Raw genomic sequence first — 24,893 nt, forward strand, 5'->3', positions numbered from 1 at the left:
TACCCACCAGCTACTATACTAGCTGAGGATAGGATAGGGCTTATCTGTACTTGATCCAGCTCTAATCCTCTTGCCAGTACTGTCGTTTTCATCGTCGGATAAATTATCTTATCCGATTCCCCCAAATTCCGTTCACTTATGTAGCGCATGCATCTGATCTGACATGGGCACTCCGGCCTCCTGTTCAGAAATTGCATATATTATATGCCTCAGCACTTGACTCGTCGGCTTTTGTAGTGTACTAATATATATACACGTATTTGGAGAGGGTGTACTGATGTATGCCTTCAACATGGTCTTGCTTGCAGGCTATGTATAGGAGTACGTAATAAGTCTTTTCTTACCTTAATCATTGTGTTAAAAAAATACTTACTGTTACTTTAACATGTAGATGTACTGTTCGCCATTTATAATTTAACACGACCTTGACAACATTACTGCTTTGACCATCAATTTCTCACATTTATATAATATCAAATAGATTACAACTTTATTAAAATAATCTCTTAGGTAAGTATGTCTATTTGTACTATTGCTTTTGAGAAATATATTAATTACTATTAATAGTTTAAGCTAAAATGTTTCGACTGCAAAAAATTCTGAACAACGATACACTTTTCTTTATACTAGAGGAAAGTGAAAGTACATGATTACTGCATGATTGATTGACTAATTCCTTTCCACTTGATTTAAAATGACACTTCACCAAACAAATTGGGTCAATAAGGTGCTTTCTTGATGAAACATCCAGGAAACTACAGTTTCTAGGAATCTCCATAGAAATGACATTGATCATGAACCTCTAGGGAAACTGCAACAAAATCTAGCTGCGGATTGGATTTCACCCAAGCTCTTTAATTTGTTCTACTCCCTCCATTCCAAATTGTAAGTCGTTTTGTCAAATTAAATATATAATTTTACTATATATCTAGATAAACACTATATCTAGATCAGATAAATGGCAGAACTTATATATCTAGATTTGTCAAAATAACATACAATTAGAACGGAGGGAGTATATATGTGTTCTAATCTGGATAAATAATCCATGGCAAAAAGGGATAAATGATTACGGGAGTACAATGAAACTAAAAACCATAATGACCTTCAAATTTAATGACATTTGATATTTGATAGTGTATACTGCACACAATTTAGGCCGTGTTCTTCTTTATGATATATTAGCCCCCCCCCCCTGCTGAATCTATCTATACAACAATCTGATGTGTAGCAGTGGAAAACACGGCAGAAGAGGCAAAGGAGTGCCTTTAAGTCTATGAGGATTAAAGAGGTTGGCACCGTCTTTAATGACATGACGATGACGGCTCTAGCTATAGGCAGCTTGCTTCAAATCTCGAGCCTTGACTAATTAAACGATCCCCTTCTTCTTCATTCAGTTCATCTTCCATTCCGTGTGCTCCTAAACCTTTGAAGACATAGTACCGTCTGACTGTAGCAGCACTTAACTAGAGCTCAGGCTGACACAGATTAAAGCACAGATCGACGTGATAATTAAGAAGACACAGTGACTACTACAATACCTACATGCAGTTGCTTCATTTCTCAATGATGAGCATATATATTGTACAAATAAATCAAATAATTAATGTGCCGTAGACAAATAAACTCACAAACAAATACATATGATGCAGTTATTTTTTTTCCGATAACACGCAAAAAGACTTTGTTGTTATTGATCTTCTACACGGTTTTTTTCCCTCTCTACCTCATGAGAACACGCAAGAGGACTTGCATCTGTACGGTGCATACTTGTCCTGTGTCACAACGTCGTCCTCATGTTTTCTGAGTGGTTGATCTTGGCCTGTACATGTGTGTGTTCTTGGAACGAAAAGAAGAAGAATAATTGCATGTGTCCTGCGTACGCACGTACGTAAGTACGTGCATGCACTCGGATCGTTCAAACTGTCATCCCTGAGGCCAGGGGCGAAACCAGGACAAAATGATTGGGGGGGGGGGGGCTGAAGCCAACTGCCAGCATACAATCTAGACCAATACTAGAACGACATGTTCATGAAAACATAGATAAGTACATTACGAGAAGTAGCAAAAGACGAATATGAAGTTTTGCCCATTAAAAAACATGAAACCAAAACATAATGAGACGTGCTGACAATGACACCCGTTATTCTTCTTCAATCTTCCCCATGAGGAGCAATCTACACAAGACAAAATAAATAAGTGAACGGGCAAATAATAATGTCAAAAAAATATGAAATTCAAATAGATTTAAGCATACCACTAAATTGTCTTTAGGCACAAGCCTACGACGTTTTTTCATATCTTCAAACCGATGTATGATTTTGTCACTACTAATGCTTCTAAATATCTCCTTCTCAACATAGCATATCATCAAATCATTGAGCCATTCATCCTCTATTTTGCTGTGCAAATCCATCTTTAAAAGAGCCATAGCTGAAAAAACCCTCTCAACCGAAGCTGTTGCCACTAGAAGTATCAATGTGAGCTCAACGAGCCGATAAACTAATGGGTAAGAGGTATTCATGGTTGTCTTGACAATAATTTCAGCAACCTTTGAAAGTTCTGTGCACCCAAGAAACTCTCTATTTCTTTTAGCACGTTGGTGGAATGCTTTAAGTTGACTTGGCAACACCGCAAGATGACCGATATCAAAATCTTCAGCATATATTTCAGCAAGTCTCACAAGCTTATCCACATCAAAATTAGAGAAGGAGTTCTTTGGATTAAGTGAAGCCATGCATACTAACAACTCTGAACTAGATTCACTAAATCGATGATTCATCTCGGTCAAAATGGCATCAATGGCAGCAAGAAAAATCTCAACATGGTAGAAATGCATGTTTGTTACCTTTTGCCTTCTACGTGCAGATGTCCCTCTAGCATTTACCTCCTTATCCATATCTGGCACTTCAATCTCATTTTTATCACAGAATGACTTCACTCTTTTGAATAATGGCTCCCATCCATTGTCCCTCATATCCTGCAAGGTCTCTTTCACACTGTTGTCAGTCGAAACCCACCGGCGAGCAGCGACGGGCAACACGAAGAGCCGGGAGGTTGCTGGGGCGCTGGCAGGCACTGCTCCCTCGTCGACGGCCTGCAATTCCGTCACGCGCCCGGAGGATGTGTGAAAACCGGGCGTGCCACCTGACCTATACCCGATCAGGAGGGTGCGGACGTGCTCCGAACAGTTTCCTGCATACAAAGACACGTGTAAATGTAAGTCCGAGCCGTGGTCGGCTCCCCGGGACGACTCTTGCATCGGCTTTAAAGAGCCGATCGAGTCCCGGTGTCAGATGGGATCTGATTGTATCCAGATATGATGAATAAAGCAAATAACTATAAAACTGCTTCAATTAAATCTAATTGATCTAATCCACGATGGTAACAGCTTCACTGCTAGATCGGAACATCCTACACGTGACTAGGCCTAATGAACATAACAGATAACTAAACCACAACCCAAAACAGAGGCCTAAGAACTAGCAAGAGCCGATTCCCGGAACAATCCCTATCTGGGCTAAGATAAAGCATCTATTACACCACCGGATCATCCAAAAATTTCCACCGCTTCTACACCGGCTTCGAGAAGCAATTCCATCCCTTTGCGAATGGCTTCATATTCCACCAAATTATTGGTGCACGGGGCAGTCATTCTGATGGAGAAGGAGTAAGTCGCCCCACGAGGTGACACCAACAGAATTCCCACACCGCATCCATCATCACAAGCCGATCCGTCAAAGAACATAGCCCAAGCACGAATAAACAATGCAGCAATATCAGTGCTGATCCTGTCCGCAACAAGATCCGCCAGTGCTCGTCCTTTGACTGCTTTTGCAAGCTGATACCGGATGTCGAATTCGGACAATGCAAACATCCATTTTTCAAGTCGGCCTTTAAGGACAGGGGCCGACAGCATATGTTTTATGACATCCGATTTGCATATGACAATTGTTTCCGCCGAGAGCAAAATATGGCGAAGCTTCGTACACGTAAAGTATAAGCAAAGACAAAGCTTCTCGATTTCAGGATACCTCGTCTCGGCGTCTAACATGAGCCTGCTGAGGTAGAAAACCACCCTTTCTTGGCCGTCATGCTTCTGTACTAGCACCGAAGCAATGGAAGTGTCACCGATGGATAGGTACACATAAAACGACCTATCTTGCTGAGGAGGAACCAATACTGGAGGCTTTGACAAATATTCCTTGATTTCATTGAAAGCTTGTTGCTGTTCTGCCCCCCAGCGAAACTCATCATCGGATTTGATCTTTACTAACCCCATAAACGGCTCAATGCATCCGGACAGATTAGAAATAAATCGCCTGACAAAATTAATTTTACCAATGAGTTTCTGCAACTCCTTCTTTGTAGTAGGTGGCTTCATCGTCTTTACAGCTTCTTGACTCTTTAGGCCGATCTCGATTCCCCATTCATGCACCAGGAATCATAGAAACTGACCGGCCGACACACCGAAAGCGCACTTCTTTGGGTTCATTTTGAGCCCAAACCTCCGAGTCCGCTCCAAAACTTGACGCAAATCTTCTAAATGCCCCCCAGCTGATTTGGACTTGACCACGACATCATCAATATAAACCTCTACCAGCTTGCCGATGAGATCATGGAAAATGTAATTCATAGCACGTTGGTACGTTGCACCGGCATTTTTCAGCCCGAAGGTCATAACCAAGTACTCGAACAAACCAACTGCACCTGGTACTCTGAACGCAGTATTGTTCACGTCCTCTGGGGCCATGAAGATCTGGTTGTAACCGGCATTGCCATCCATAAAACTCATCATTTTGTGGCCAGCAGCTGCGTTGATTAATGTTTCTGCAACATGCATCGGGTATTCGTCCTTTGGTGTTGCTCTGTTGAGATCTCTAAAATCGACGCAAACACGCCACCGGCCATCCTTTTTTTGTACCGGTACCACGCTAGAGATCCATTCTGCATATCGGCATGGCCTGATGAACCCAGCATCCATCATCTTCTCCACCTCTTTCTTAACTTCTTCTAGGACTTCGGCCTTCATCTGACGTGCTCGTTGCTAAAACGGCCGAAACCCTTTCTTGAGCGGGAGCCGATGCTCGACTATGCTTCTATCCAGTCCGGGCATCTCGGTGTAGTCCCATGCAAAGCAATCCCGGTATTCTTTTAGCAGTGCAATCATCTCCTCTCGCAAAGCCGGATCCAACTTCTTGCTGATAAATGTCGGCCGTGGCTTATCCCTAGGACCGATGTCAATCTCTTCCAAATCATCAGCTGATGTGAACCCGTATCCGAGTTTGCCATCGTCTGAAAAATCAGCTGCGAACGCAAGCGAGTCTTCATTATCCACAAGATCAGCGGCAAACACAGGGAGATGACAAAAAAATTATTTGGCCAACCGCGTGGGCTGGCCGCTTCTACACTTTCAGTATCATTCGAAACCCAATAGTCGATGAGTGGCCAACTGCCAGGGCAGGCCATCGTGTGTACATGGTGTAACAATTCCGACCACAAACAGAATTTTTCTATTTTTTGGGGCCGATCGCTGGGACCGGCCTTTCTATTACTATTACACCCCGTGGCTTGTCAGGATGCGTCTATTCTGTGAGGCAAGTGGATAAGACCAGCCTCAGTCCGTTTTTTGTCGCCTCGATCCGATCACAGTCTTCTAGGGCGATCCCTGAGATCGGCTCTTGTCCTTCCGCATCCCAGGCGTTCATATCTGCAACCGAGACCTCGCTGGAATCATTTGCAGGGACCACTTCTACTTCATCGCCATCCCATTGGACGAGGTACTGATGCATTGTGGAGGGGATACAACAGTTGGCATGAATCCAGTCCCTTCCAAGCAGCACTGTGTATGTACTCTTGCTGTTAACGATGAAGAACGATGTTGGTACAGTCTTGTGGCCCACTTTCAGCTCCACGTTTAGGACCCCCATCGCCTCTGATGGCTGTCCATTGAAGTCATTAAGCATCACATTGGTCTTGATCAGATTGGCAGAAGAACGACTCAATCGGCGCAGCACAGAGTATGGCATCAGGTTGACTGCGGCGCCAGTGTCGACCAACATCCTGTTCACAGGCTTGCCATTGATGAAGCCCTTGAGATACAATCCCTTCAGGTGCTTGTAGCTTTTCTCCTTGGGCTTCTCGAAAATAATTGGCCGTGGGCCGAGATCCAGCTGCGCGATGGCCGATTCTCCCGGTTGGGGTGCTCGAAACTCTGACGGGAGCACGAACACCATGTTCACATCAGCCGATGTCTTTTCATCGGCTTTTGTCTGCTTGGGGCGCCACTCTTTTCTTGGAGGGCGCCTCTCCTCCCTTTGCGGTCGCCTGAATTGCTCCACGAGATCCGGACGCGCCTTCCTCAGCACGTCGAGGTACTTTGCTTCTGCCTCTTCCAGATTGCGCAAGCGCTGTACTCTGCGCTTCTGCAACCGATTAAGCCCGTCAGGACACCACCGTGGGCGATGGTACCTGTCTTCTTCCTCTGGCTCGGAATCACCCCTGGATGGGCGCCTCACATGGTCATCCTGACGCGTTCCGGGCCCCAAGCGCCGGAACACTGATGTCTTGTCCTGCTGGTGTCCTCGAGGCCTGCACTCCAAGCAATCATCTATAGTAGGTAATCGGCTCATGCCGGAATTCCAACAGTACCTGAAGAACGGGCAATGCCAGTGGTCGTGTATAGCCTGGCACCTCCCCAATGTCCTTCCTGAGCGGTGCTCGTACTCGTCTTCTTCCGATTCATATCGGCGACGTAGCTGGTACTGGTACTGGTATTTTTCCAGAAGCCGATTAAAAGCTGGAAGCTGATTGCAGATGTGGCACACCTGCTCTTCAGTCACATGCCGCTGTTCCAGCTCACGTTCATCTTGCGGCCATTTGCCAGAAGCGGCCTCTCTCCTCTGCTTATCATGGCAGCGCATGGGTCCCACCATGTTGATCTGGAATGCCAAGTCCTGGCCCTCGGATTCGAAAGCTGATAGCTCCACCACGTTAGCTTGCGGGAAGGGCTTGGTGTCAACTTTCATCGTGTGTTGAGTCAGGATTAATCGGCCTTGCTCGATAGCCGATTGTATCTGACGACGTAGCTCCTTGCACTCACCCGTGGAATGAGTGAACGAGTGGTGCCATTTGCTGTACAGTCTTCCCTACAGCTCTTGGGGCGTTGGTAGCTTGTGATTTTCCGGGAGCTTCAGCTGTTTTTCTTTAAGGAGCAGATCAAATATCTGCTCTACCTTGGTCACGTCGAAGTCGAAGCCCTTCACAAGCCCCTGCTGCTTGACCCACTTGCACGGGACGGGGTTTGCCCCCCCGAGTCCACTCTGCCACGGCCACTTCTTGCTCTTCACCAGAGTCATCAGATTCATCCGCCTGGGCCATGTTTACATGGCGCTTGAACTTGTCCTGGTATAGCTCAGGATGATAATGCTCGTACGCTGTAAGCTTCTGCACCAGGTGCGCCAGAGATGTGAACTCCAACTGAAAAGCCGCATCCTTGATCGGCTTAGAGAGTCCCAGGACAGCCAGACCAACTGCCTCCTTCTCTGTGATGCGCGACGAGTAGCATCAGTTCTTGACCTCCCTGAAGCGCTGTATGTATTCTGACACAGTCTCTCCTCGCTTCTGCCTGACTTGGGCGAGGTCGGCAATTCCAGCTTCAGCAGCCTCCGAATGGTACTGGGTATGGAATTGATCTTCAAGCTGCCTCCAAGTCCGAATCGAATCCGGAGCCAGTGATGCATACCATCCAAAAGCTAGGCCTGTAAGGGATTGGCCGAAGAACTGGACCCTCAATGGATCCGACACTAAGATCATCCCAAGCTGCGTTAAGTATCGGCTCACATGCTTGATGGAGCTGGCTCCCTCTGACCCGTTGAACTTGGTGAACTCCGGGAGCCGATACTTGGGTGGCAGTGGGATCAAGTCATAGTTGCTTGGATACGGCTTGGAATAGCCGATCGCTTTCCTCTTGGGCAGGATGCCGAACTGGTCTCTCAGTATCGCACTGACCTGCTCCACACTAAGAACTCCTGGGGCCGATGGCTCAGCACTCGGCCCAATAGCGTACTTTGCCAGCCACGCTTGTTTTTCTGCGTCTGCTCCAGAAGCTCCTGGGTTCACCATCTGCACCGAGCGTGCTGGACTGACGCTGTCAAGGATGTAGGCGCACGTGTAACCGTGCGGAATCTCCTTGGGTGGCTCGGTGAGGAACTGACCTTCTCCAGGATCACCGCCGACCTTGTGGACGACGTAGATCGGCGAGCTCTGTGGTCTGGGAGCTGCAAATGAGAATGGCAGTTGCGGACTAGAATGCAGTGCAGCTTCCTCTGTGTGACTCCCCAGGATTGGCCCCGATGGAGAGTACTGGTTCTTGATTATCTCCTGGATGACGCGATGCGCCATGCGCTCGAGTTCGTTCATCAGGCTCTGAGAGTGCCGATGAAGCGCATGGGCCACCATGTAGTTCATCTCCTGATGCAGGGCTCTGGTGTGCTCTTCAGATGGTACAGACAGATCTACATTGTCAAGAGCGCCTTCTGGTGAGAACCCCTTCCACCTGATGCCATGGTTGCGAGTCTTCTCAAAAGAGCCGATGAGATCGGCTTCCAGCAGAGCTTAAAACCTCATCATACTTCTTCTTGTGTTCAGGAGGAAGCTCTTCATATGTGACGGGCTTGGGAGCGGGTTCTTGATCTTGAGCTCCAGTCATTGTTGCAGTGGACGTTGTTGCCGAGAAGGGTCCCACCAGGCGTGCCAGAATGTGTTGTCAGTCGAAACCCACCGGCGAGCAGCGACGGGCAACACGAAGAGCCGGGAGGTTGCTGGGGCGCTGGCAGGCACTGCTCCCTCGTCGACGGCCCGCAATTCCGTCACGCGCCCGGAGGATGTGTGAAAACCGGGCGTGCCACCTGACTTATACCCGATCAGGAGGGTGCGGACGTGCTCCGAACAGTTTCCTGCATACAAAGACACGTGTAAATGTAAGTCCGAGCCGTGGTCGGCTCCCCGGGACGACTCTTGCATCGGCTTTAAAGAGCCGATCGAGTCCCGGTGTCAGATGGGATCTGATTGTATCCAGATATGATGAATAAAGCAAATAACTATAAAACTGCTTCTATTAAATCTAATTGATCTAATCCACGATGGTAACAGCTTCACTGCTAGATCGGAACATCCTACACGTGACTAGGCCTAATGAACATAACAGATAACTAAACCACAACCCAAAACAGAGGCCTAAGAACTAGCAAGAGCCGATTCCCGGAACAATCCCTATCTGGGCTAAGATAAAGCATCTATTACACCACCGGATCATCCAATCCGTTTGCAAGGCCTAACCTAGCAGATACTACGCCAACTCTTAAGATAAGAGCAAACCAGAACAGATCAAATCTACTAAACATAAAAGAAGCAGGGTGTTGCCTCTGTGCAACTAATTCTATGCGACAAGAACTAGCATGAGATTGAAACGAGACTGCACAGAGACAACATGATATTCGTAGATGACAAGCAACGAAGCACAACAGATCTACTAAAAGCCATGCTACGAACATCAGGATAACTAGTACTACTCGCCATAAAAAATGCTTCAGTACGAGTAACACCAAGGTAGAAGCAAGAACAATACCGCCCTGATCGCAAGAAGCGATCAGGGCAGCATGGCACTCACTTGGATGAAACCCTAGGATTAGGGGTGGCGATGCGCCGAGAGTTGTTGTTTGCGAGACGTGATGACGCTCTCCTTACGAATAACAAAGTATACATATTTATAGTCCGGAGACTTGGGAAACAATCTAAACTAATCTTGTCCCGATCGGACTCTATCTCTAACCTTGAACTAAATCTAAAGATACATGGCCCATGTGGCCCAGATGCTCACGCAGGAGCCAATTTACAAGTCTTCTTCAGTCTTCTGCCTTAAGCCCATCTTGATTTCGGCCCATAAATTAACCCCACACACTCATGATAGAATGCATTGCCTCGACAATATCTTGATCCTTTCTTTGCAAAGCACGTGACAAAGTATCTGTGGTGCTCAATATTTCAATCATCAAATGCATGATGAACACAAAATCAAAGCTTTCCATTTTACTAATCAGACCAAAAGCACCACCAGTACATGTAGGTTTAATGGAATCTTTCTTCACAATCTCAAGCACCTCCAATATAGCCTCCCACATAACCAAAATACGAAGCAATGTGGCGTTCTCCGGCCATGCACCTATGCGGACTTCGTCGCTCTCGGCTGCCCGCGGCCACGCCGGCTCGTCGCACGCGTGGCGGCCTCGCCGCACGTGGCACGCCGCCTCCTCCGTGGATCAGGACCGCGGGTCCGGGGCTCTGAGCGGCTGGCGTCGCGGGTTCACAGCGGCGCGGGGCGGACTCCGGCGCGCCCGGCCGCCCGCAGCTAAGGATGGATTCGGATGTCTGGAAATCCGAATTATCCGTATTCGTATCCGCTAAAAACGCAAATATGGATATCCGAATTCGTATTCAAATTGAATGTGGATGGCAAATGGAAAGCATCCGAATTCGATTACTAAATCCGGATCCGGATCCGGATATCCAAATTTCTGTCGGATCCGGATCTGAAACCGGATGTATCCGCTATCCGCTAACAATTTCAGCCGCGCGCTCGCGCACCCGCCGCTCGCGGACTTCGCGCCTTTTCCTCCCGCTCGCGCCATCGCTTCGCGTCATGATTCCTCTGCCTGCGAGCGCAAAAATCCTTTACCCGCGAACCTTATAACCTTATCCATCCATGTACAGCTCCCATTTTCTCCTCATCCAAAGGCAAAAATTCCCCACCGTGCACCCTAACCCTACCTGCTCGGGCCCGGCGGCGTCGGCGCGACGGCCCGGCGCCGACGGCGCGACGGCCCGGCGGCAGCGCCCCCGACGGCTGCTCGTCCTCTGGTCCTCCCACGGCTGCTGCTGCTCCTCCTCATCCTCCCACGGCAGCTGCTCATCTCCCCCGGTGGTCTAGTCTGCTACTCCATTGCCTCGCCAGTGAAGGTCTGCGCTCTTACTTCCCCTCCAAATTTGTGCACCTACGGCAGCCCCTCCTCTGATTTCAAGGTGACATTTTTTTATGTTTCTATGTTTGGATCATGAACTTGGTGCCCTGTATGATGAACGACAGAGCATATATGGCCATTCATGTGAAAATGTGTTGATGTAAAATTATTTTTCTATATTTTTACCTCTCCTGATATGATGTTTGTTATGCTTCTGTGTTCTTGAGCAGCTGTGTCATGCTTCATGCTTTTATGTTGTTGAACTGCTGTTTGCCTAGTTGATCTTTGTGGTTTGCCAAAATATAGATAGAGTAGCTTGTTAAACTGTTGCAAAATTAACTAATGTATGCTTTAAATTTGAAAAAAAAGATAGCTATAATATCAGATCCAATCTAACAAGCCTCTCTAATACTTAACCTCGTGTTTTAGAGAATTGGAATCAAAGGGACAGGTGAAGCATATCAGTAACCATGGTTTCAAGAAACACAAGGTCATCAAGAAATAACCAGGTATTTCATTTTTAGGCAACCTTTCCCAAAAAATTAATCTATCAACTGAAATATGTAAATGGATTGAATCTATCAACTTTTACAAGAATTTCTTCGTTGCAGAGGTCAGCGACATCTGTAAATGGAGGAGAACTAAATGGCATTGCTAATGCGAATGCAAGTGAGAGGGACACAGAGGTTAATATTGAAGCAAGTGGTGCAGCTAATGTTGTGACTGAATCTGAGGCTGCAGCAGGAGGAACTCCACCCACCAGAGTCAAGCGTGCAAAGAAGAAAACTTCACCTATTTGGAAGCATTTCACTGAAGTTTTTGTTGAAGAAAAGGTGGATGACATGGTTATCAAGAAGCCGAGGGCAGTATGCAAGTATTGTGATGATGTTCTTAGTTCCCAAAGCAATCAAGGTACCACACGCCTATGGAATCACTATCATTCATTTCATGATGAAAAAAAATGAGAAACCTAGCATAAAGAAACTAAGTTCAGATTCTTTGAAGTATGATGAGGAGACTAGTGTTAGAAAATACTATCTTGCAATTATCATGCATGAATATCCAATCAACTTTTGTGAGCATGAGTATACAAATGATTTTATTAGATCTTTGCGCCCAAATTTCCCAATAATGGGCCGCAAGGGCAGTAGGACCAATATCATGGATATCTTTCACAGTGAGAAGAAGAGTTTATTTGACTTTTTCTCCACTCTTGACTGCCGCTTTAGCTGCACCATGGATTTGTGGACATCCAATCAGAATAAGGGGTATCTATGTGTGACTTGTCATTTCATTGATGATGAATGGAGGATACATAAAAGGATTATAAACTTCATGCATCTTAAAGGAAGGCATACATGAGCTAATTTGAGTGCTGCATTTATGCAAAACATGGCCTCTTGGAACCTTGATCATAAATTATTTGCATTGACCTTGGATAATGCCTCTTCAAATGATGTTTGTGTGGACACGATCGTTTCTATCCTCAAGAATCAAGGTTCTATACATTGTGGTGGCAAGTTCTTTCATGTGCGTTGCGCTGCCCATATTATTAACCTCATTGCTAGGGATGGTGTGAACACAATTTCAGCTGTTATTGCACACATTCGTGCATTAGTAGTTGCTATTAAGAGCTCACCTTTGCAAGAGTAGTTGTTTTTTAAGCAAGCTGCTGATTTGGGAATATTAGAAAGAGGTCTTTCTTTAGATGTGTCCACTAGATGGAATTCAACCTACCTAATGCTAGCCGATGCTCTTCACTTTAAAAGAGTTTTCCAAAGGCTTATTCTACTCCATCCTGAGAAATATGGTCAGCATGCTCCTACAAGAGAAGAATGGGACAATGCTGCTTCCTTATGCAACTGTTTGGAAATCTTTTATGAGGCCACTAAACTTTTGTCAGGATCTTATTATCCAACAGCAAACTTGTTCTTTTCTGAATTTTGTGAGATTAACCTCAAGATCACTGAGTGGCTCAAAAGCAGCAACAATTTCATTGTTTCCATGGCAAAGTCCATGAAGGAGAAATTTGACAAGTATTGGGAGATGAGCAATACTGCTCTAGCTGTTGCATGCTTCTTAGATCCAAGGTACAAGATGAAGGTGGTTGAATTTTATTATACTGAGATGTCAGATGAATATGGATATGATGATATGTATGAATTCAAAAGAATTTTGAAAAATCTTTATGAATCTTATGCCTCTATGTCCAGTTCTTCTACAACTAGCAATGTGCAACAAACTCAAGTTAGAACTGCTAGAAATGCTAGAACATCTCAGTGCTATGCAGACTTGAATGAGGAGCCAAAGAGAAAAAGATTAAGTTCATTTCTAAGGGAAAACACTGAAGTTGGCCAAGAATAATCTGAGTTGGATCAATATAGCAATGAACCATTGCTGAACTGGAAAGAAGATAACCACTTTGACATTCTGAGCTAGTGGAAAGCCCATGGTGCAAACTGTCCTATCCTTGCTCGAATTGCAAGGGATGTTTTGGCTGTTCCCGCATCAACAGTGGCATCTGAATCTGCATTTAGTGCTGGAGGAAGAGTTGTTCACAAATATCGTAGTCGTTTGGACCCTCATGTTGTCGAGGCACTTATTTGCACAAAGGATTGGATAAGGGCTACATGGAAAGGTATTTTTCACCTCTATACTTCTCAGTACTGTTTGCTTGTATGTCCAGTTGGTAGATTAGTTGTTGCTGATTTTTCCCATGTAATTGTTGTCTATTCTTTCAGATCCAAGTGATGTATCTTCAATCATTGATGATTTATCTGGTTTAAGTATTCATGATGATGTCGACCAAGATGGAGGTACATAAACTATTTAACTTGACTACATGATGTTAGTTTCAGATGCTCAGATTTATTTGTTTATACATATCATCATTCATGATGTAGATACTTCTAATGCTGCTGACCAAAATGTCGACGGTGACAACATTGTGGAACTGGAAGATGTTTAGGATTGCTCTCTCTTTAGGTATTCACTATTCCCTTTGGATTTTTTATTAGATAATTGTGTCAAATCTGTACATGTGTTATTAACAAATTAACGTTTTTTTTGTAGGCAATCAGAGGTGCTTGACCTTTTTGTGCTAGTTGTGCTACTGAGTACTACTACTATTGTCTGCTGCCAGCTCCTACTGATGACTGCTACCAGAAAACACTTTAGTTTTAGTTCACTTGAGTTGAATGTCATGTACTTTGTTATCTAATTTAACATTAATGGTCGTACCATTGTTATTAAGGATGGATTTCACTTTGATTTGGTATGGTACTGTATGAAGAACCCATATTTTAGTTTACTTTGATCTATGTAGTACTTTGATTTTAATTCGAGTTGGCTATCTATGAAGTTGACACTAATATCTTATTCGTCTAGATTAAATTTTAGGAAAATAATTTCGAGTTGATTCTGAGTAAACATCCGAATGCGAATTCGAATTTGAACCATCCGTTTTGTATTCGTATTCGAGAAGATTCGGATTCGTATTCGTATTCGAATTAAAATGTGGTAAAATGTGATATCCGGATTCGAATTCATCCGTATCCGATCCGAATCCATCCATAGTTGCAGCGCCTGGTTCCAGATCCTGAAGGGAAAAAACTGTGAGATTTGCTACAATAATTGTAAAATACCAATGAGTATTTTCAGATTGTTTTGCCTTGAGATTTTTTTCTGACTGTTGATCAAGGGAAGGTATTTACAAATATTTAATTAAATTAGTATTCAATCACACTTTTTAGTACTTGGTTCCACATTTTTGTACCACCAGGTACACCATACGATTCTATCAGATGGATGACTCTTATTTTTTTAATCATTGTAAAATTCTCCAAAACTGTAACTTTATTTGTCAAAAGAAAAAAAACTGTAACTTTTGCATCTGACATTCAGGCACCAGCCCTCCCTATCAAGGTAATCATCGACCTGAAGGCTGGAGAGATCAACTTCATCGGCTCTTCATTAACAGAGTGTAGTGTTGTCCCTACGACCCTACCTTCTGGGCCTGTCCACACTCCAGCAACGAGGAGCATGGGATGCGTTCCTTTCTGCTCGCCGCCGGAAAGCCAGCACCAACCGAAAAGGTTTCGTGATTTTTGCAGCGCAGGCGTTGGTGAGAAGAGATCGATGGGTGCGAGAGAACAGTGTCTCTGATGGTTACAGCCGGTGACCAACTGGGCGGCGGAGGCAAGCGACTTTTAAGCCGGCAAGTGAAGGAACGCCTCTCGCTTGATCGCCTCTTCCTTGCGGCAGCGTGCACGGCGAGTGTTACTGAGTAGCTAAGCAGTCAACATCGTGGCAGGTTAAAACGGAGCAGTATCTTCTGCTGCAGGACAATGATACGAAGATCCGGGCGTTACAGTTGCATGACAACTCAATGCTCATACAGTAGTAGCTCGGAAGCGAAAGAATGAAAAGGCGCAGCCTGGATGTTTCTGAAAGAAAGCAAACAGAACCGAGCTGCGCATGTATACTCAGAATTGCAGGGTTAACAAAAGATGACACTTCTTTTTGCTGCCTGATCTAGGTTAACAAACTAAGGATGGACGCCACAAGATCATAGTAATGGGTCAGCTAGTTTGTTTTCGCACCACTTATCCTACTTCTAAACCTCCCAAGTCAGTTTATTTTAGAACTTGTTCAGTTAATCCCTTTCACAAAAGGATTGAAGCGGATTAAGAGGGATTTAACTTGTTGGGGATTTAATTCTTTCCACCCCTCCAATTTCCTTCAAACCGAACAAGCTTGAGTTTCCGATCCACGAGATCAACAAGGTTTCCGCCGTCGTCGCCGGCCAGCGCCGGCGGCGGCCCCGCCGTCCCTCCCTCCTCCCTCTCTCCTCTCCCACCTCCCCCTTCTCCCGCTCAAATCCAAGCCCATTCAGCCCTCTCACCGGTGTCTCTACTCCCGCCACCGTCGGGCTCGATGCCGGCTGCCGGAGGCCGGATCCGCGCTGCCCGTGGCCGGATCCACCCCTCCCCTCGCCGGATCTGCGCATCTCCGGTTGGATGCGCCCCGTTCTTGCCACCCCTTGGCTGTGACAGCCCAGGTTTTTAATTAGCTAATCAAAGGTTGTTAGCACCAAATCATGCATTATTAATCAGAAAACTTTGAAACAAATGGCTGAATGTCAGTGTGTCCAGGTGTATAGGTGCTTAGGTCGAAAACTTTAAATAGTTTTTAAACTGATGCAAGTTTGCTTATGAAATTTCATAGACACCTCACTAAAATCATAATAAACCAAAGTCTAGTTGAAGTCATCGGAAGAAAGTGAGTTTTTGCACATGAAATGATAAGTCGATCCGCATTACTTTTTCTCGAATAATTAATTTCAGAAAATGCTGAAAAGATCCGAAAATACAAAGTGCAAACCATAGCTTAAATTAATTTTGCCCAAAACAAAAGTTGTAGAGTTTCATATAACAAACAATTTTCATGTTTAAAGTTTTTCAAGTTAGCACACAAAATTTGGAGAAAAATTCGTAAAACCATGTGTATAGGGTAATTTCTTTTGCATTTAAATTTGAATTTGTAACTTTCAAACGAAAACTCAATTGGGAAAATGCCTGAAACAAAAGTTGTAGGATTTTGAATTTTGAACAACTTTCGTGTTCAAACTTTTTCGAGCTTCCATTGAAAATTTTGAGAAAATTTAAAGTCAACTCTCTGACTTCTATCTCTTTCTCTCTCTTCTCTCTTTTCTCCCTCCTCTGCTCTGCTTCCTTGCTTCCCGAGCGCAGGGCAGAGCAGCTCGCTGCGCTGCTGCTACCCCCGCCTGCCTCGTCGCTGCCCGCTGCTCGTCGAGCACGTCGCATCCTGACGCCCGCTCGGCGACAATGCCGCGACGACAAGCCCGTGGCGCCGAGATCCAGCTGCGCGATGGCCGATTCTCCCAGTTGGGGTGCTCGAAACTCTGACGGGAGCACGAACACCATGTTCACATCAGTCGATGGCTTTTCATCGGCTTTTGTCTGCTTGGGGCGCCACTCTTTTCTTGGAGGGCGCCTCTTCTCCCTTTGCGGTCGCCTTACTTGCTCCGCGAGATCCGGACACGCCTTCCTTAGCACGTCGAGGTACTTTGCTTCTGCCTCTTCCAGATTGCGCAAGCGCTGTACTCTGCGCTTCTGCGACTAATTAAGCCCGTCAGGACAGCACCATGGGCGATGGTACCTGTCTTCTTCCTCTGGCTCGGAATCACCCCTGGATGGGCGCCTCACGTGGTCATCCTGACGCGTTCCGGGCCCCAAGCGCCGGAACACTGATGTCTTGTCCTGCTGGTGTCCTCGAGGCCTGCACTCCAAGCAATCATCTATAGTAGGTAATCGGCTCATGCCGGAATTCCAACAGTACCTGAAGAACGGGCAATGCCAGTGGTCGCGTATAGCCTGGCACCTCCCTAATGTCCTTCCTGAGCGGTGCTCGTACTCGTCTTCTTTCGATTCATATCGGCGGCATAGCTGGTACTGGTACTGGTATTTTTCCAGAAGCCGATTAGAAGCTGGAAGCTGATTGCAGATGTGGCGCACCTGCTCTTCAGTCACATGCCGCTGTTCCAGCTCACATTCATCTTGCGGCCGTTTGCCAGAAGCGGCCTCTCTCCTCTGCTTATCATGGCGGCGCATGGGTCCCACCATGTTGATCTGGAATGCCAAGTCCTGGCCCTCGGATCCGAAAGCTGATAGCTCCATCACGTTAGCTTGCGGGAAGGGCTTGGTGTCAACTTTCATCGTGTGTTGAGTCAGGATTAATTGGCCTTGCTCGATAGCCGATTGTATCTGACGACGTAGCTCCTTGCACTCACCCGTGGAATGAGTGAACGAGTGGTGCCATTTGCAGTACAGTCTTCCCTACAGCTCTTAGGGCGTTGGTAGCTTGTGATTTTCCGGGAGCTTCAGCTGTTTTTCTTTAAGGAGCAGATCAAATATCTGCTCTACCTTGGTCATGTCGAAGTCGAAGCCCTTCACAAGCCCTTGCTGCTTGACCCACTTGCACGGGACGGGGTTTGCCCCCCGAGTCCACTCTGCCACGGCCACTTCTTGCTCTTCACCAGAGTCATCAGATTCATCCGCCTGGGCCATGTTTACATGGCGCTTGAACTTGTCCTGGTACAGCTCAGGATGATAATGCTCGTACGCTGTAAGCTTCTGCACCAGGTGCGCAAGAGATGTGAACTCCAACTGAAAAGCCGCATCCTTGATCGGCTTAGCGAGTCCCAGGACAGCCAGACCGAGTGCCTCCTTCTCTGTGATGCGCGACGAGTAGCATCGGTTCTTGACCTCCCTGAAGCGCTGTATGTATTCTGACACAGTCTCTCCTCGCTTCTGCCTGACTTGGGCGAGGTCGGCAATTCCAGCTTCAGCAGCCTCCGAATGGTACTGGGTATGGAATTGATCTTCAAGCTGCCTCCAAGTCCAAAACGAATCCGGAGCCAGTGATGCATACCATCCAAAAGCTAGGCCTGTAAGGGATTGGCCGAAGAACTGGATCCTCAATGGATCAGACACTGAGATCATCCCAAGCTGCATTAAGTATCGGCTCACATGCTCGATGGAGCTAGCTCCCTCTGACCCGTTGAACTTGGTGAACTCCGGGAGCCAATACTTGGGTGGCAGTGGGATCAAGTCATAGTTGCTTGGATACGGCTTGGAATAGCCGATCGCTTTCCTCTTGGGCAGGATGCCGAACTGGTCTCTCAGTATCGCACTGACCTGCTCCACACTAAGAACTCCTGGGGCTGATGGCTCAGCACTCGACCCAATAGCGTACTTTGCCAGCCACGCTTGTTTTTCTGCGTCTGCTCGAGAAGCTCCTGGGTTCACCATCTGCACCGAGCGTGCTGGACTGACGCTGTCAGGGATGTAGGCGCACGTGTAGCCATGCGGAATCTCCTTGGGTGGCTCGGTGAGGAACTGACCTTCTCCAGGATCACTGCCGACCTTGTGGACGACGTAGATCGGCGAGCTCTGTGGTCTGGGAGCTGCAAATGAGAATGGCAGTTGCGGCCTAGAATGCAGTGCAGCTTCCTCTGTGTGACTCACCAGGATTGGCCCCGATGGAGAGTACTGGTTCTTGATTATCTCCTGGATGACGCGATGCACCATGCGCTCGAGTTCGTTCATCAGGCTCTGAGAGTGCCGATGAAGCGCATGGGCCACCATGTAGTTCATCTCCAGATGCAGGGCTCTGGTGTGCTCTTCAGATGGTACAAACAGATCTACATTGTCAAGAGCGCCTTCTGGTGAGAACCCCTTCCACCTGATGCCATGGTTGCGAGTCTTCTCAAAAGAGCCGATGAGATCGGCTTCCAGCAGAGCTTAAAACCTCATCATACTTCTTCTTGTGTTCAGGAGGAAGCTCTTCATACGTGACGGGCTTGGGAGCGGGTTCTTGATCTTGAGCTCCAGTCATTGTTGCAGTGGACGTTGTTGCCGAGAAGGGTCCCACCAGGCGTGCCAGAATGTGTTGTCAGTCGAATCCCACCGGCGAGCAGCGACGGGCAACACGAAGAGCCGGGAGGTTGCTGGGGCGCTGGCAGGCACTGCTCCCTCGTCGACGGCCCGCAATTCCGTCACGCGCCCGGAGGATGTGTGAAAACCGGGCGTGCCACCTGACTTATACCCGATCAGGAGGGTGCGGACGTGCTCCGAACAGTTTCCTGCATACAAAGACACGTGTAAATGTAAGTCCGAGCCGTGGTTGGCTCCCCGGGACGACTCTTGCATCGGCTTTAAAGAGCCGATCGAGTCCCGGTGTCAGATGGGATCTGATTGTATCCAGATATGATGAATAAAGCAAATAACTATAAAACTGCTTCAATTAAATCTAATTGATCTAATCCATGATGGTAACAGCTTCACTGCTAGATCGGAACATCCTACACGTGACTAGGCCTAATGAACATAACAGATAACTAAACCACAACCCAAAACAGAGGCCTAAGAACTAGCAAGAGCCGATTCCCGGAACAATCCCTATCTGGGCTAAGATAAAGCATCTATTACACCACCGGATCATCCAATCCGTTTGCAAGGCCTAACCTAGCAGATATTACGCCAACTCTTAAGATAAGAGCAAACCAGAACAGATCAAATCTACTAAATATAAAAGAAGCAGGGTGTTGCCTCTATGCAACTAATTCTATGCGACAAGAACTAGCATGAGATTGAAACGAGACTGCACAGAGACAACATGATATTCGTAGATGACAAGCAACGAAGCACAACAGATCTACTAAAAGCCATGCTACGAACATCAGGATAACTAGTACTACTCGCCATAAAAAACGCTTCAGTACGAGTAACACAAAGGTAGAAGCAAGAACAATACCGCCCTGATCGCAAGAAGCGATCAGGGCAGCATGGCACTCACTTGGATGAAACCCTAGGATTAGGGGTGGCGATGCGCCGAGAGTTGTTGTTTGCGAGACGTGATGACGCTCTCCTTACGAATAACAAAGTATACATATTTATAGTCCGGAGACTTGGGAAACAATCTAAACTAATCTTGTCCCGATCGGACTCTATCTCTAACCTTGAACTAAATCTAAAGATACATGGCCCATGTGGCCCAGATGCTCACGCAGGAGCCAATTTACAAGTCTTCTTCAGTCTTCTGCCTTAAGCCCATCTTGATTTCGGCCCATAAATTAACCCCACACACTCATGATAGAATGCATTGCCTCGACAATATCTTGATCCTTTCTTTGCAAAGCACGTGACAAAGTATCTGTGGTGCTCAATATTTCAATCATCAAATGCATGATGAACACAAAATCAAAGCTTTCCATTTTACTAATCAGACCAAAAGCACCACCAGTATATGTAGGTTTAATGGAATCTTTCTTCACAATCTCAAGCACCTCCAATATAGCCTCCCACATAACCAAAATACGAAGCAATGTGGCGTTCTCCGGCCATGCACCTATGCGGACTTCGTTGCGCTCAGCTGCCCGCGGCCACGCCGGCTCGTCGCACGCGCGGCGGCCTCGCCGCACGTGGCACGCCGCCTCCTCCGTGGATCAGGACCGCGGGTCCGGGGCTCTGAGCGGCTGGCGTCGCAGGCTCACGGCGGCGCGGGGCGGACTCCGGCGCGCCCGGCCGCCCGCAGCACGCGCGGCCTTGCTGCCACGCCGCCTCCTCCCGTCCTCCGTGGACCGCGACCGGCGGACCACGGCCGCGGGTCCGGGCGGCGGCGCGGGCAGGGCACAGCTCAGATGCGCCGTGCGCGCTGCGCGGAGCGCGTCGCGAGACCCTTCCGGCTGCCTCGGTGCTGCCCCCGGCCGCAGCTCTCCCACCAGCGACCGCCGCCGTGAGCCGTCCGCTCGTCGACCGCCGGGCGCCGCCGCCGCCGGACGCGAGCAGAGCAAGCCGACCGAGCTGCTGCGTGCCTGCTAGGGATTTGGATGGCACTGTGATTGGGGGAACTACTGGACTTGGGCTCTTTTGGATTGTGGCCTTGTGAGTGGACTGAATGGGCTTGCGGGTGGCTTTTTGGGCCGTTCAAAAAATTTTGTGCTGTGCTGGGCTGTTCACTTGGCCAGTTGGCCCACGTCACGAGCAGGTCGTCTTTTATCTCCAGCAGCCCTCCAGCCCCCATTGTTCATCCATGGAGTCTAAAAATTAGAGGAGGGGCCGAGGGGAGATCCATGGGCTCCCAAGCAGTAGGGGGGGGGGGGGGCTTGAGCCCCTCTAGCCCCCTTGGATCCGCCACTGCTTGAGGCGACAAGTGTACACATGTCGACCATTTCGGCAACAGTTTCGTGGCCAATTGAAGCTCCTCCTCACGACAAAGTTACCGTAGTCGCATCTCGAGTGTAAAGCCTAGTCATCTAGGCAGCGAGCTAGATGGTAGCCGTGCGTGAAGTCTTCCATGTGGACGATAGCTGCTACAGTTAGAACAAAAGCGCCGACGTCTGCTTTGACGTATGCTATAGGCTCCTTCAGATCTTTGTGTGAGCTTTGTTTGTGGGAGAAGGGTTTTATTTTCAGAACGCTGAACATCCGTATAATAAGCAAACTCTCGGTCAATCTTAAAATAAATGAATTTGGTAGGTTGGAGCTTAATTAAAAGGATTAGTGAATGGATGGGAATAATCAGCAATGTTTGCCCAATATATAACATTAAAATATATTTAACATTGTTTTGCATATACATATACCTTGTAACCGTTACGTCACGGGTTATTGAAACATTATTGCACAGTTGTAGAATAATAATCTCTGCCATCCTTTCGTTCATAAAATAATAATAATATCTGCCATCCTACAATTGGTAATATGATTTTTACTAATAATTCCAGGAATTTAATCTTCTACGCAAAGCTCAACAAGTTCACATTTAAATGGGGCTAAATAAAGGTGATGTTAAGAAGAAACATCCAAGAATGATGTTTGCTTTTCCACGCACTCAGAAAACTTTTCATTCACAAAGAATCTTCAAGATTTAAATTGTCATTTTTTTCATGGCATATTTATTAAACTTTTTTCTAGATCAGTGTAGGGAAACGATTTTGTTCTTGTGTGTAAAAATGCCCCGGCTTCTAGGAAATGTCTCGGAGGGGAAAGAATTTCAAAAGATCGTGTCCTTGTCCCTATCAGAGAGTCGAAGTGAACCGAGGATATGGATCCATGAATTTGGATTGGATGTGATATGGATGCAACTTTTCTCTCCCCCTCTCTTTTTGCCAAGATGACAAGGATGTGGTCCGAAGTCCACAATTCAATTCCCGTACGTAGAGAATGCCTGGCCCTACCCGTGTCCTATCATTTTCTCGTGATGTCACCGGTGTAATGTTGATAGGTAATTGCAAACTGCTGCCTTGACTTCACTCAAGGATTCTATATATCTTGCAAGGTTCCAATACCAACCACAAGAACTCTTCATTTTTTTATATATATAGTTTTTGGCCTTACATTTTTTATATATATAGCTTTCATCAAGAATAATAACTTGACATTACTGACAGGAAAGTTTTTGGCATCTCTCTTGAACAATATATTCAAATTAATGACGTAATATAATTTTGCCCGAGGACATATCAAAATGCCTTATATTTCAGGACGGAGGGAGCATATAAGCAGACACGCACAAATTAATTCTCTGGTTAGAGCTACCTTAATTATCTTGTGGCCTGTATTTTCGGTGAAAATTCGTTGCCTATAACCTATGTGTCACCACCTATCACGCAAGCAGTGGCAATATAATGCAATCGAATTTCTTCAAGGGATCCCATTCCAACATGCTTTCATACATGCTTTTTGACATGGAAGCGTACGGTGCCAGCGCCACTTGCTGAACATGCAAGTGTAGGAGTTAGCCAACGCCTATCACATTCGTTTCCCATTCATTGGGGAAATCAAGGGCCCCAGGAGTTGAATTGACCTTTAAGCCTTTAAATCATGACATCTACTGTACTCCTGAATTCAAATTCATATAATCTAGTACATATATGAATGCGAGAAAATTATTAGACGCACCAGACAATACTCCGCACTGCTAGTTTTCTCGTATAAATTTGTCAAACCTGCAACCCACAGATACAGACAGGGACTGTTATTTAATTTACGCGTTGAACAACTGAATTAAGCACCGAAAATATCAGGTCTCCGTTCCTTTTTGTCAAACACGAGAACTGTTCACCAGTCATTTTAGGTAGACCTAGACAACATAATGAATAGAGATAGCTCCATATATGAAAAATGCAAGGACTGTTTGAATTATACTTGTTGGTTGTCTCATGAACATGGACAGCGCCCACTACTATAAAACAGGCCTTTGTTCCAGGCCATTTGTCCCGGCGGCCTTTGGGCTCGGGACGATAGGTGGCTTTTGTCCCGGGTCCAACGGCTAGCCGGGCCAGCGGGGGGGGGGGGGGGGGGGGGGGACAGGGGCCTTTTGTCCCGGTTGGAGACACCAATCGGGACAAAATGCCCACGTAGCCTTTTGTCCCGGTTGGAACCACCAACCGGGACAAAAGTCACCCCTTTTGTCCCGGTTGGTGCCTCCAACCGGGACAAAAGGCCTTGGGCCCCTTATCCCCTTTCCTCTCCCCCCGCCCGAACCATTCAGCTCACTTGTTTTCTTGCTGTTCTTGGCTCGGGATAGAGGAGTTCTTGCTCATTTCTTCACCACATTTGTGAAGATCTTTGATTCCCCATCCATCCATCGGCGCTAAAGGTTTGGGGCTTGTTTTTCTCTTCTTCCTTGGCTTGTATAGCTCATTTCATGCTTTAGAAATAGAGAAAATGTGTAGCTAGCTCATTTCTTGGATATTTAGCTAGCTAGATTGCATATGTAGGTGTGATTTTGTTTTAGATTTAGATGAGTATGTGGATAGTAGAAATTTTTAGAATGAGTGTAGACACTTCATGTGATGTACTTGTATATATAACCATATTGTGGATAGTTGATTTTTTTATTCATGAATGAATTAATGAAATGAGTATATTATAGAATTTTTTTGTATTATGAATGGATTATTTTGACACTCTAGTGATGTATTTAATCTGGCTCACATTGAAACCATCTAGAAGCTAAAAAATCTTTATTTCGAAACAAGTATACGTCGTTAATCTCCATCCAACGGTGATGACACTACCTTTCAGGGATACACGATGCGCTATAAGGACGTCGCAAATCGGTTGGTCGCATCACCAGCACTTCCGATTGATAAGAATACAGCATTTGACGCAGTCAGCATGCCCGTTGTTGTACTGAGAGCATATCAACGAGCATGCTGCCTGTGCCAAGTGTTGTGCCTATTAATCGTAAATGTTGGTGCTGCGACTGGCCGATTGGTGACATCCTTGTACCGCACCGTGTCCCCCCGAAAGGCAGTGTCATCACCGCAGGGTTGAGGTTACTGAC

The 24,893-nt window shown here is 46.5% G+C and overlaps 1 protein-coding gene across 1 annotated transcript; it reads right to left on the minus strand.

Moving 5' to 3' along the window:
• Nucleotides 1–1,973: 1,973 nt before the first annotated feature.
• On the minus strand, nt 1,974–2,947 carry LOC120670433. Its single transcript, XM_039950526.1, has 2 exons — nt 2,258–2,947; nt 1,974–2,177 (listed from the first exon to the last, which is right to left on the minus strand). Exons 1-2 carry the CDS (start codon nt 2,897–2,899, stop codon nt 2,154–2,156), a joined length of 666 nt encoding a protein of 221 aa, XP_039806460.1. The 5' UTR covers nt 2,900–2,947; the 3' UTR covers nt 1,974–2,153.
• Nucleotides 2,948–24,893: the final 21,946 nt, after the last annotated feature.

The sequence above is a fragment of the Panicum virgatum genome, chromosome 4N (assembly GCF_016808335.1).
Source record: "Panicum virgatum strain AP13 chromosome 4N, P.virgatum_v5, whole genome shotgun sequence".
Lineage (NCBI taxonomy): Eukaryota > Viridiplantae > Streptophyta > Magnoliopsida > Poales > Poaceae > Panicum > Panicum virgatum.